The sequence below is a fragment of the Montipora capricornis genome, chromosome 14, assembly GCF_036669925.1.
Source record: "Montipora capricornis isolate CH-2021 chromosome 14, ASM3666992v2, whole genome shotgun sequence".
Lineage (NCBI taxonomy): Eukaryota > Metazoa > Cnidaria > Anthozoa > Scleractinia > Acroporidae > Montipora > Montipora capricornis.
In genome coordinates, this window is record NC_090896.1 from 39,972,475 (window position 1) to 39,986,527 (window position 14,053).

The 14,053-nt window shown below is 39.3% G+C and overlaps 1 protein-coding gene across 4 annotated transcripts in view; it reads left to right on the top strand.

The window, feature by feature from the left end:
* LOC138032774 (uncharacterized) overlaps nt 1-14,053 on the top strand; it is a 259,215-nt gene that overhangs the window by 8,285 nt on the left and 236,877 nt on the right. For 2 of the 4 annotated variants that reach the window (XM_068880498.1, XM_068880500.1), the window contains exons 4-9: nt 1,358-1,471; nt 1,824-1,946; nt 2,517-2,613; nt 6,618-6,836; nt 8,075-8,451; nt 8,950-9,117. In XM_068880498.1, the coding sequence (XP_068736599.1) occupies nt 1,358-1,471; nt 1,824-1,946; nt 2,517-2,613; nt 6,618-6,836; nt 8,075-8,451; nt 8,950-9,117 (1,098 nt within the window). The remainder of the gene's footprint in view (nt 1-1,357; nt 1,472-1,823; nt 1,947-2,516; nt 2,614-6,617; nt 6,837-8,074; nt 8,452-8,949; nt 9,118-14,053) is intronic. The other 2 variants (XM_068880499.1, XM_068880501.1) reach the window with 1 other exon arrangement.

The following is a 14,053-nucleotide window of genomic DNA, read 5'->3' on the forward strand; positions in this document are numbered from 1 at the left end:
AAAACCAACGAGCAACCCGGCACTTTCAAATGCGCGCGCTCACGATGCAAAACTTGTCTTTTCATTGTTAACACTAGCAAGATATCGGGACCTAAGCGATCTGTTAAGATCACCGATCGTTTCACATGTACCTCCGCAAATGTCATTTATTGCATAACCTGTACGTTATGCAATAAATTATACATTGGTGAGACAGGTAGACGACTAGGTGACCGATTCCGCGAACACCTTCGCGATGTTGAGAAGAATGACAAGGATGTATCTAAGCCAGTCGCTCGCCATTTTAATCTGCCTAACCACTCCAAAAAACACATGACTATCTGCGGCCTTTCTCTACATCTAGGTACGACGGAAAGCCGCAAGAATCTGGAACAAAAATTCATCTTTCAAATCGGCACCCTTTTTACTCACGGTATTTACGAACGCTTTTCATTTAACTTATATATTCCTACTTTTCACGTTGCCATGTTACCTCCAATAGCGTAGCTCCTACTCTACTATAAAAACTACACGTAACCCATAATCTCTCGACTCGCTCTGACGAAGGGCTAACGCTCGAAACGTCAGCTTTTAGAATCTCTGTACGGTGGTCAATTTACATTATCAACTCCGTTGATAAACCAAATTTCTGTATACTACTTCCCCACCGACGCAGCACCACAGTTTCTTTAGAAACTACCCCTTCTGTCAGTGAATAAGCCTGATATAGTGATCAAAGACCATGCTGACCGATGTTGCAAACTTATAGATGTATCAGTACCAGTCGACAGAAACGCCTCAACAAAAGTCATTGGAAGCTTTCAAAGTACAAAGATCTCGAGATCGAAATCGCGCCGTCGGAGAATGTGGGGAATGAGAGCAGAGACTGTGCCGGTTATTGTTGGTGCGCTGGGACTTATTAGAGAGGGAATGGACCAGAACTTAGGAAAGATCCGTGGAACCAGCAACATTAATGAGCTGCAAAAAATCGTCCTCCTAGGAACGGGGCACCTACTGAGAAGATTTCTGTCCATCAAACAAAAAAGTCCCCTGGTACCTCAGGACCAAGGATTGGCCCCATTTCATGGAGACTGAAAGAAGCAATTAATAGCACTGTAAACTATAATAATAATAATAATAATAATACGTATTATTAAATGCTAAACATGCTATTTGCTACCTGCAATGTTATTTAGAAGAGGAACACCTGCAAAGACTAATGACAATATTTTTCAGTTGCGACAATATCTGTCAATGAAAAAATCATGCAATACACAAAATCGCATGATGAAATAATTAGCCTGCAGTCGGGGACTTCTCGGACCAGCGAGCAATCGCGAGCTTCTTTTTTTTTTAAGTGATTTTCTTCTCTTTTCAGAACTGGATGGCATACGAACATTATCCAACGCTCTGGAAAGTTAAGGAGTCGTCCAAGATCTTGTTTTTTAACTATGAGATACCATTAGCTCAGGACAATTACGCATTATGTAAGGTACGTATTTTGTGCGGCAAGAGTTATTGGTGATTGTATTGTATGGGGAAAAAACTGCTGTGAAGTGACCAAAGCGTTAATTGAATAAAGAAGGGCCATATAGTATAGCGAAGCAGCTCTAAGAAGGGCGGCTATTGGAGCAGCGTCTATTGTTTTTCTCTAGTTTTGACATCTACCTCTACATGTCCCAGGTTAAGGTTGTAAGGAAACCAGTCCTTATGACAGCTGCTACTCATCGCTCCAAATGCTGTCCAGTCCACTTACTGTACTGTCTATTACACAGAGTAAAATCTATAAGTGTCACTACTTGAAATGAAGGGTTAAACAAAGGTCGACAAATTTGATCTTTCAGATTATCAACTTTACCGGACCATTCTATGAACCTCCAAACGTACTTACAACAGCAGTCAAGGCCATCAAAAACAACTCCAATCCACTCTGGGCCGTAAAAGGTCCGTTAATCTCCTGGGTGGAGGTAAGATTCTCTATTATCATAAAATTACAAAAATTTACTCTTGACATAATTAAGCAATTTACTTTACTTTAAATATAAATGTTTGAAAAGCCATCAGTCACCATGATAATATAATGTCTTACAAAACGTTGCATCTGATGTTATTTTAACGTTTTGGTTATATATAGATAAAAAATAGTCTTAAAGCTGAATTTTTCACACTCAGAACTACATATTTTACTCTGAAGAAAGTTGCAGTTGCTAGCGAAAATTCGGTTTTACGACTATTTTTTTATCTTTCTAAAACCAATTTTTTAAAACCAGATCAGATACAACGTTTTTTTAACAGTCAAAACAACTCCAATCCACTCTGAGCTGTAAAGGGTCCGTTTATTTCCAGGGTGGAAGTAAGATCATTTTCTATCATAAAATCCCAGATCTTGACATATTTAAGCAATTTACTTTAATTTACTTTAAACATTAATTAATTTTAATTTTATGTTTTGGTTTTTGAGGATCAATACACCATAAACCTTTGTAAGATTTTGGTTTGCTGCATTAAGTCACTTTGCTTCAAACGTTATTATGCAGGAGATTAACCGCACTCATTTTCGTATGTGCATCAAAGACTATGCTGGGATTGATGGCCAGAGAGACAATTTGGAAGTTCATTATGTGGTTACTGGAGGTAAATAGTGCAACTGTAACGTTTCGAAGTGTTTTCTTTGCGGCTTCTTAAAGGAGGACACTAGTAATTTGATACAGAATTCCCTCAAAGACTCAACTCGATGTCTTCTTTGTCTCAGATGAAATTATAGTTAAAATGATCTCTCTATTGACTCCAAAAACAAACGTTCCGGGTAACGATAGAACTGAGCTAAACTGGGAACATAAATGAAATGATGAAATTAGATACTAAACATAGTTAAAAAGACATTATTCTTAAAGAAAGATTTGAGATGTTATGTTCTATTATGTGAGGGTATAATATGAATGACCTCTGCTCCTGTACGACCTGGTCTTACAAAGGTTAGCGCTAACATAGGCATTTCATAGATTCTTATCTGATATTTCTGCCCTTATCTACAGAATTATTGTACCCATAACCAAGAGGAATAAAATGGCGAGACAAGATCTTGAGTTATTGGTTATGGTTCGGTAAACGACAACATACCATGTTTATTGCTTACAAATAAATACTTTATACTGAGCAAAAATGATAGAATTTCCAATTATCAAGAAGAGCCAGGGAGGCCAGAAAAAAAACCTAACTGTAAAACCTCGTAGAGGAAATGTAGGAAATCTGGGTCAAGCCGAGACTACTCCTCGTCCCCTGACAGGACTGTTCATAATGCTCCTTATAAGTTCAACGATTTGGACACTTTGAGAAGATCATCTTTTGAATATTTGATGTAGCGCCTTTTGGAAGACGAGCAGCGCCAACCGGCGTGCTTGTCAATCAGGTCAGAGTCTAATGAACGGCAGCCCGAGTTTGATGCTGCACCAGATTTCAGGCTGTGCATGCTTAACAGTTGAATGTTAACGGCAAATGGCGATGCATGGGTCTTGAACTCTTCACGAATAGTAGTAGTAGTAGTAGTAGTAGTAGTAGTAGTAGTAGTAGTAGTAGTAGTAGTAGTAGTAGTAGTAGTAGTAGTAGTAGAGATTCCTTTCGTGGGCGCCTTTTTCAACGCCTTTGAGGTCTTCTGAATACTTTTCAGCTCTTTGACTAGAACAAACATTTCAGGATCCTCCAATTCCCTGGCGTCGGACCAGGGGCCTGTTTCTCGAAAGTCCCGAGAACTTTTCGGGCCCGAAAAGCCAGTAGTCAAACTGCAATCTGCTTATTTTTTTATAGCTGATCCTTTAACATGTTTTTAATGTAAGAAAAACTAAGAGGATTGCAAGGTTTGATGGCTTGGAACCTCGGCGTTGCGAAGATATAAAGAGAATTGTGGCACCCGAAACTGGCCCGAAAGGTTTCGGGACTTTTGAGAAACAGGCCACTGATCCCTTTACTGAATATATCTGTAAAACACTGAAACAAGAACACACCTCGTGCGAGTAAATGGATCCACACCGCCCTCAATTGCGCGGGCTATTACAAAGAACACACATAAAGAGGCCAAAGTTGGCTAAAATTATGGACACACGCGCGTAATTTGCGAGAGAGCCGCAAAAGCGGGAACCAAGTTATTAACATCTCCTAAATGGCTTACATAGCCTAGATGGCTTTTGCATAAATAATATTAACAACAAAGCGCGCGAACATGCCATATCAACAAATGGCAATAAAGATTCCTTCCCTCTACAAAATGGGCCAATTAGCTTATTCTAAGTGAGTAAAGTCGTGATGCACAATGCAAGAAAATATGGAAAACAGGAATAAATAATTCAGACAAACTTGAGCCGTAATGCTAAAGTTCTAAACGCTGGACAGCCAACAAAAACAGACCTCCTCGTCTTGTACGGGATCGCTTGCCCTGAGCCTTCCAACAAGAGATCTTTTATCCTTGGTAGCGGCACAACCTCTTTCACGACTTGGCGCTATTCCCAGATATGCAGGTTACGCTGAGGTGGCCATATTCTCCACACTAAAAGCGAAATCAATAAGAAGCCGTCAAGATATTGCCATTCTGCATTGCAGTCCTTGGTATCGTAAAACAAACCTATCGGTAAAGAAGGGGTATAGGCCTATTATCACTAACTATTACCTGGTGTAAATTGAACACTTTTAAACTATAAATGACAAAAAAGCATATAAGTAGCAGAAAATAAAAGATGAACAAAGATAAAAAAAAATTAAGTGAAGTTGTCATTCTTAGATTTCGACCCGAAGAAAGAACCACTACAATGAACACCCTATTTATATCAAATAGCTTGTATGCAAATACGAGTACTATCAATTCATAGGGGACATGAATTAATGATGAATGAATGAACTTTATTTAAGTGTCAGAGTATTTTGCTAAATATAAGCTAATTGTGGACACTAAAAGAACATTCTAAATACAAAATATAAATTAAAATAGGAACACCACGAGTGTTAAAAGCTAATTTAAAATGTTAAAAGTGTTAAAGGCTAATTTAAAATTTGTTAAATGAATTGTGCTGGAATGCAGAAACAGATTCTTAACAAAACGTGCAGAAAACAAATATCTGCTAAGGAATGAAGGGGTACTTTCTAAAGAAACTGTGGTGCTGCGTCGGTTGGGAAGTAGTATACAAAAATTTGGTTTTATCAACGGAGTTGATAATGTAAATTGGCCACCTTACAGAGATTCTAAAACAGAATCTGTAAAACAGAATCTCTGTACGGTAGCCAATTTACATTATCAACTCCGTTGATAAAACCAAATTTTTAAATATCTGCTAAACTGCGTACCGCAGATATTTTTATATTCTGCCCTTATCTACAGAATTATTGACCAGATCTTGAGTTATTGGTTATGGGTCGGTAAATGACAACATACCATGCGAAAGTCACAAATAACGTCCTAGAAAAAGGGGGGTCCGAAAAAGCACAAAATTAATGCCCTAACTAAATAACGGTTAAAGAAGTAAAAATGTAATACTTACCTTGAAACAAGGTCCCAAACGATTCTTTGGCATTGGTGTCTTCTCGCCTGGTTCACGCCCACCGTTTTGGGGGGACGATGAGCCGCGATTGAGAAAAGAAAAGCGGGGCTTTGCTCTCTTTTGGCGTTGTTTTTCTTTAACCTTTCTCTCGGCCCTCTTTTCAGCTCGATACATCCTTTTCTCGTCGTCCGAGTCCGAGGCAAGCTCGTCGCTTAGATATTCACTAACAGTAGCCCAGCCGTAGTCGCATTTGTCTGCCAATTTTATAGGTTTGATGCGCTTCTCGACGAGCTCTGCTCCCTCTTACAGCGATCGCTTCACCTTTCCTGTGGATCCTGCTCTAAAGTGATCCAGTGATTCATCAAACATCTCCAGAACTTGTTGGCAGTGATCGTACTGCTGCTGATTCCCTTTCCTCTTGCAGGTAAATGCTTCTCGCTTCGCCTTCCTAACTGCCATGCGCGCTGATTGCGGATGTATTTTGCTCTGTAAACTGGCAACTAAAAGCATTGAATTTTTCTTCCAGGACAGAAGACGTCGCTTTCACAGCTTTCTTCACAACTTCTTGCGTGGTCATTTTTAGTTATAAGTGAAGTTGTCGTTCTTAGCGTTCGACCCGAAGGAAGAACCACTGCAATGAACACCCTATTTATATCAAATAGCTCGTATGCAGATACGAGTACTATCAATTCAGCGGGGACATGAATTGTGCTGGAATGTACGAACAGATTCTTCACGAAACGTGCAGAAAACAAATATCTGCTAAACTGCGTACCGCAGATTTTCATATTCTAAAAGGTGCGCAACTGGTGTCACCACCTTAAGAGACGTACTTATCATAAGTACATGTTGTAGCAACGCCATTTACTAAAATGCCTTAAGTGAAAACAGAGGACCGAAGAGATAATGTAGGTAATCTAAACTTTTACCCCCTCATCTTGCACACTCTCAATATGTGCATGCGCCTTCCTGCCTTACTAAGCAGATTATCGACACGCTGGTCCCAGTTTCAGCCGTGTAGGGTTAATTACACACATTTAGATATGATAGCGTTGTTTTACGTGACTGTAGGAGGATTTGTCAATTTTCTTTGTTCTTGTTTTTGTTTTTAAGATTATGATCCTTGCAATAATGCAAGCTGCAAGTATTACAGCAAACCAGTGGCGTTATCTTCCCAACGGTGCGATTGCGTCTGTGAAAGCAGCTGTCCGTCTTATCAAGAAGAGATGTGTGCTTCTAATGGTCGTACATTCAGAAACTTGTGCTTGCTGCAGAAAGAGATTTGCGAGACGCATGACAACTACACCCACTATCACCCTGGAAGTTGTGCAGGTACATATGCGTCTTCAGGGTTTATGAGCTGGAACTAGGTAACGTGGAAGGACGACTGTAAATCATATATCTCGCAAACCAATTCCTTTCAAAGAGCTCAAGATGAGTATATAGTTCAAAAATAAAGTCTTGGAAAACTCAAGAATTCCATTCATGTAAGTAGCATTCGGACTTTTTCTCGAGAACCCTTGAGTCATCATGGATACTACTACTGCTACTAGTACCAGCACCACCACTACTACTACTACTACTACTACTACTACTACTACTACTACTACTACTACTACTACTACTACTACTACTACTACTACTACTACTACTACTACTACTACTACTACTAGTAGTACTACTACTACTACTACTACTACTAGTACTACTACTACTACTACTACTACTACTACTAGTACTACTACTAGTACTAGTACTAGTACTAGTACTACTACTACTACTACTACTACTACTACTACTACTAGTACTAGTACTAGTACTACTACTACTACTACTACTACTACTACTACTACTACTACTACTACTACTACTACTACTACTACTACTACTTGATGATGATGATGAAAACGGTGATGACGATGATAATGAAAGTACCAGCACCACCACTAGTACTACTACTACTACTACTACTACTACTACTACTACTACTACTACTACTACTACTACTACTACTACTACTACTACTACTACTACTACTACTACTAGTACTACTACTACTACTACTACTACTACTACTACTAGTACTAGTACTAGTACTAGTACTACTACTACTACTACTACTACTACTACTACTACTACTACTACTACTACTACTACTACTACTACTACTACTACTACTACGTCTTGATAATGATGATGAGAACTGTGATGATGATGATAATGAAACGTAAGGCAGAAAAGAGGATCAAGGTCATTAATTAACAACCTTGCTGTGCCACAACTAGAAAGCCGTTTACAATACATCGCAGACACCACCAAGCATAGAGCAGGCGTAGAGAGGAAATACGTACCACGCCGGCAAGAGGGGGAGGGGTTTACAATAACTGGAATTAGAATATATGACAACAACGATTGGCCTTCAAGTGCAACTAGAGCAGAAGTCTGACAATTTCATGCAACTGGTATGCAAAGATCATCAAAAGAAGAAGTTATACTCACCTATACTCAGTTGTGAAAGAGACTTAGTTACTAAACAACTTACTCTTTTCATTTTTTTTTCTATTTTATAGGCTTTCCTTTGCAGAAAGGTAGACATCAGTTAAAGAATCACCCTTCCTGGGCTGAAGATCAGTGTGAAACCATTCAATTTGAACCATTCATATTTTACCCTCACCAAAAAATCTTCATACAGCTTACTGTGAATCATGTGAACTACTCTGACCCAGCGTATGTCCATGAAGCCACCACTCCTTGGGTTGAAAGTGTGAACAGTACTCAATTCACTGCATGTGTGACAAGAGCAGGTAGAAATGATTACCCATCAAATAGCTTTGCTACGGTGGATTGGGTCGCTTATCAGGGAGCTCCTCCCGGAGGAATTGCGGGAGAGAAAAAGTTCTCTCGTTGGTGGACTGGAACTAGTTGCCAGACTGTAACTTTGCCAAACGTAAGTAAACTACTTTGATGTCTTCCATCTGCGCATTTCTTGTATCTGTGGAAGGGGCGACCTAATGATTAACTGATCATCTTTCATTTTACGCTCATCCGTAAACGTTGTGACCTGGGCCCTTTGGAAATGTAGTATTGAGCGAAACACCTTCCTCAACCAATAGACCTCTTCACAGTTGTGTGCTTAGTTACCTGGCCCTTAAATGAAAGTGCGGCTGGTGTTGACCTTGTTATGATACAGACCTCCCTTCTTTTATGTTATTGATGTTGTTGTCATGGTAATTTGTGAGAGGTTACATAAGAAAGGCTGTGAAGTTTCTATTAAAAGAAGGTCAACTCCAGCCTCACTTTCTTTCACAGGCCAGGTAACTAAGCACACAACTGTAAAATGGACTATTAATAGCAAGGTTGTTTCAACAATATTTCTCGCCAACAGTGTTGTCTAATAAGCATACAAGTCTGATTTAGATGTTTCCTTTAATTTTGAAATTATCAGGGGAAATTCTCTTCACAACCAACTGTCTTCGTAACGGCCGAGCACTATAGATCAAGCCTGAAGCATGATGCAGCCAGTGTCTGGTTGGAGGACGTATCTGCACGTTCTTTTAAGATTTGTATCCGAGAACTACAAAACTTTGCAGGAGTTCATGATGACATTTCTGTGGTGAGCAATGCATATTAATGTGTATTTTCGCGACAAGCTCTTCCGGGTAAAAAAAACATGTTGTTCTTTTAAATTGGTGAGACTCTATATATGGCCGGATGTTCTAGGGTTTCCTGCTAGCATAAATCTCTTTTCTTTTTGCGTTCGCTGGGCTGACAACTCCTCTGCCATGGTTCGAAACTCACTCCGATCTAACAATCGTCCACAGCCTTTTCAAATCGCATGCCCAATGACATGTTTGCTGACTGTGACTTGAGCCCACTGTGTTCCACGCATTCCTTTACAGTAATCACTCGGTTGTTAAGTGAGCCCGCACACCATGAAGTAACACGTAAGGATTAGGTCGCTAAGTAACGGCCTCTCATGCTCAACTCAGTGAATCTCTACCCATGGCAGAGATCTCTTTTCCCATACTCGTCAGCGCAGCAAACGCCAAAGAAAATAGACCTCTGCTAGCAGGGAACTTCAGGTCTGCAGAAATTTCTAGATGGCACTTTCTATCAGTCACGTTCTATCAGTCATGACAGATCTGATGAAGAAGTTTACATCACATAGTCGTCCTTTTTCCCCCGAAAATGTACGGGACGTTTGCTTTGATGGATGATTCTCAAACAAACTTTGGCGAAAGTGACAGAAGCCATAAATCCTCCATTTTTGTGCCATCCCAATATCACGGTAAACTCTTACTCAGATCAGTAAATTTGTAGCGTTCTTCAATGTGGTTTCGAAATGTCTACGCACTCTTCAGACCCTTCATTACTTTTCCGAAATATCGAGGAAATGTGTTTAGAAAAATGTCCAAAGCTCTTAGTATGGCTCGAAAATCTGATTTCGAATATCTGAAAGTTCGAGCCAACCTTCCTTCTGAACAGATATTTACGGAAATTAATCGTTGGGTGCCCGAGAATATGTCAACTCAGCATGCAGTTGTGTATATTGTTAATTCGATTCCAAGAAATATGGGCAACAAATTATTCACTTGTGGTATTTTCCTTGACTTTAAAAACGCTTTTGATTCTGTGGATCATTCAATACTCCTGAGTAAGCTATCTCATTTCGGTATAAGGGGCCCGGTAATTGATTTGTTTTCATCCTACCTAAATGGCCGTGTTCAAACTACTCAAATTGATAATCAAATTTCATCTAAAAGAAATATGCTAACGGGGTACCACAAGGCTCGGTTCTAGGCCCTTTACTTTTCTAGATTTATATTAAAGATATTTATAATTCTTCTGAGCAGCTTTCTTTCTATTTATTTGCTGATGATACAAACCTGCTGTAAACGCTGACAAGGATTTGAACTCACTAGGAAGTGTAATCAACATCGAATTGCCGAAAGTCTGTGACTGGTTAAATGCAAATAAGCTGACCATAAATGCTAAAAAATCAAATTTTGTCATTTTTAGACCATCACAAGAGAAGCTTAACTATCAAATTAATATAACGATATATAATAATTCCTCAAATAGTGATACTTCTCTTGAATGCAAAAATTATGTAAAGTTCCTGAGAGTGCTAATCGATAAAAACTTAACCTGGAAATATTATATCGATTATATTGCCTTTAAAATTTGCAGAGTTGTTGGAATTATTGCACGATTACTTAAGGCACTCCGTCCCTTTAAAGACTTTAATCTAAATTTACAGTTCTCTGATTTTACCATATACTTACTATGGAATTGCTGCCTGGGGCTAAACAGCGGTTTATTCGAGGAAGATGTTTATCTTACAAAAACGAGCTCCTCGTCTAATGTTCTTTGCTGGTAATAGATCTCATGCTATTCCCCTGTTTGTCTCCGGTAATGTTTTACCCCTCAAAATATGTTTTATTTTGAAACAGTATGTTCTCTTATGCACGACATATCTACCAATTCTGCGCCCCAGAAAATCTGCGATCTTTTTGCGTGTTCATTAGACTTTCATTACTGGGTTGCCAACCCAGTCGGAATCTGTCTTTAATTTCGTCTTTTTTTTATTTTTCGTTTTCTTTTTATTACTGGGTTGCTAAACCCAGTCGGAAAATGGGTAGATTTCCGTTTTAGTATTTTTTTCCGTGTCGGTAAAAGTCTTGCCTGTCAATCCCCTGCTAAGTGGTGTCTTTGTGCATAGAGTCTTCTGTGCGTATTTTGTTAGGTTTGAGGGGGCTGGGGTAATGCGTAGCTTGCTCTGCACAATTAACCTGTAATGGCGTCGGAAGTCATTGTAACGCGAATGGCGTTTTAGTACATCTTTAAAGAAAATATACCCATATGGAGCTCAAGAATGGAACGTCAAGACAGGCGGTGAAACATAAAGATCTGGAATCTTAAAAGCGACGAGTAATGGACTTCGACAGCGTGAATCTTTCGCCCGTCGAGCCGAAATCAAAATGAGCTGTACTTTTAATATTTCGGCGATTTTCGCCAAGGTGGTGTTACGTACAACACTGAAACCAAATGGAAATTTCTCTGGTAACTTACGGGTGCAAAAAAAGCAGAGAAGGAATCGAACACCACAAGTAGATCTGTGATCTCTGTTGTGTCTCACAGTGTTTACTGAAGTCGCATCTATTTAAAGTTTGCCTGTTTGTCTGGCATGTAACATTCATTTTGTACTCAACTCTGCAAAGGTTAAAAAAAATTGCAAATGTGACAGGGAAAAATTATTTGAATGAAAGCTTGTTGTCTCTTTTGTGCTTTATTATTTACGGTCAAGTTTCTTTCGAAAAGGGTTGAATGTGAACTGTCAGAAATTTATTTAATTGCATATGCTTTGTGATTGTGTGTTTCGCTTGCACGCACGCAACTGAAATAGGAAGGGTTTCTTGCCTCTTATAGCAAATATGTTGCTTGTTTAAATAAATGTTTCGGTGGAAAATATTTCTGTGAAATTTCCAGCTTTTGTAAATTTATCATGTTGTGTAATTTTCGAGCTTCGCAAATTTGCATACATGTGTGGAAATGTGATACGGGGCGAATTTTTGTGGTAACGCATAAGTCACGAAAATAAACAGGTCTGTTGGAAGCGTGCTTGAGTTTCAACAAAATGACCCCCAAAATCGGCAAAAGATTGTGACGCTGATGAATAATAAAGTAGCTGCTATTACCAAAACGATGGAATTACCTGGTGATAAATAACCTTGTCTTGGAGAGTAAATTTTTGATTTTCCAGAAACAATGGTCAACCTCTGAGAGTTGGGCGATTGTGATCTTTGTGTTGAATTCGCACATTTCTTGTCAAAATTTATAACAATCGAAAGAAAAAGAAAACTAACAAAAACAAAAACCCGGTAGCTTGGCATCATTTGACACAGTTGCTTCACTGTTTCGCGAGTAAACATGCCGCGGTAAAATAACGCGGTAACTTGATCAGAGCACCCGCTGAATTCGATGTGCGATTTACTCGGTGCAGCCAAACTTGTACAATTACAACAAAACAACTAAAATCTCCCAAACTGTTTTTCGCTGATGGTAACTTTTTATATTCGTGGTTCAAAATTAACGTTTTTTTTTTTATTTAGTATATTTTGTTAACGATGTCAAAATATTTTATTTTCGATCGACCGTCCTGAAACTTCCTTCTGCTCTTCTTAAAAATTGTGTATCCATATTTATTTACTTTTACATCAATATTTGTTTTGCATAAAGCAAGCTAACAAAATCTGTATCTTGCTTGGTTCGCAGTTGATAGCATTAAAATAGAATTTTCGGTCCTATGCTTCTGTTACTGAGTGGTATATTTCTTACTAACCCCGCCGAAAAGGGATAAAACTTCAGCTTTCAACTTCAGCTTTCAACTTTTGTTTACAAAGCTGTCAGATGCTGTCAGTGCACGCTTACACTTGTGGTGGAAAGAAGTTGCATGATCAACATGTCAGCCCAGAAGCCAATGTTTCTCGATTCCCTTTTATTTTCTTCAATCTCTCTGGGTTCAGTACTTTGCTAGTAACCACATGTCTTCTCAAGGGGCTATTTATCTAAGACTTCTACCATGGCGCTACAACGATAGACAATACCAAAACAATATCGTGTACCGTTAGACCTACATATTACGCAAAGACAACTGTCAACATGTCATCCCAGAAGACAATGTTTTTCACTTCCCATTTATTTTCTTCAATCTTTCTGGGCTCAGTACTTTGCTAGTAACCACATGTCTTCTCAGGCTATTTACCCAAGACTTCTACCATGGCACTACAATGATAGACAATACCAAAACAATATCGTGCACTGTTAGAGCTACATATTACGCAAGGACAACTTGAATCTCCTGGAAGACAACACACAGCTTACTTGACATTATGGAATAAATCGCTGTGTTACTTCACTACCACACGTAAACAATGCGTGTCAATTTTTTTTAAAGAGGACAGGAATTTCTTCTTTCTGACAAATGATTAATTAAAAGGCCGGTAGCCAGGTTTTTAACGTCAAAAAAGGATCTGTTTCGTCGTACGAACGTGTGAGGACCTGTGAGCCAAAGGGCCTCTGCTGGTATGGCTTCTGGTATGACTTCTGGTATGACTTCTGGGTGACCCTCCCCTCCCCCCTCCCCCCCCCCCCTCCCCCAACTGGAAAAAAATGCGTGGAACGCTGCACGTACCACAGGCAACCCAGTGTACCCTCACGGAGGGTCTAGTTTTATTTTTTTCCGTGTCGGTAAAAGTCTTGCCTGTCACTCCCCTGCTAAGTGGTGTCTTTGTGCATAGAGCCTTCTTCGCGAATTTTCTTAGGATCGAGAGGGTAGTGGGAAATGCGTAGATTTCTCTGGTGGACACAGTAGAACGATTAACTTAACCGGCAATGGCGTCCAAAGTCATGTAACGCGAATGGCGTTTTAGTGGATCTTTGAACAAAATGTACCCTTATGAAGCTCAATAATGGCAAGCGAATTGGATACTGATCAAGACAGGCGGTCGAATGTTAGAAGCGACGAGTAATGGACTTCGACAACAATC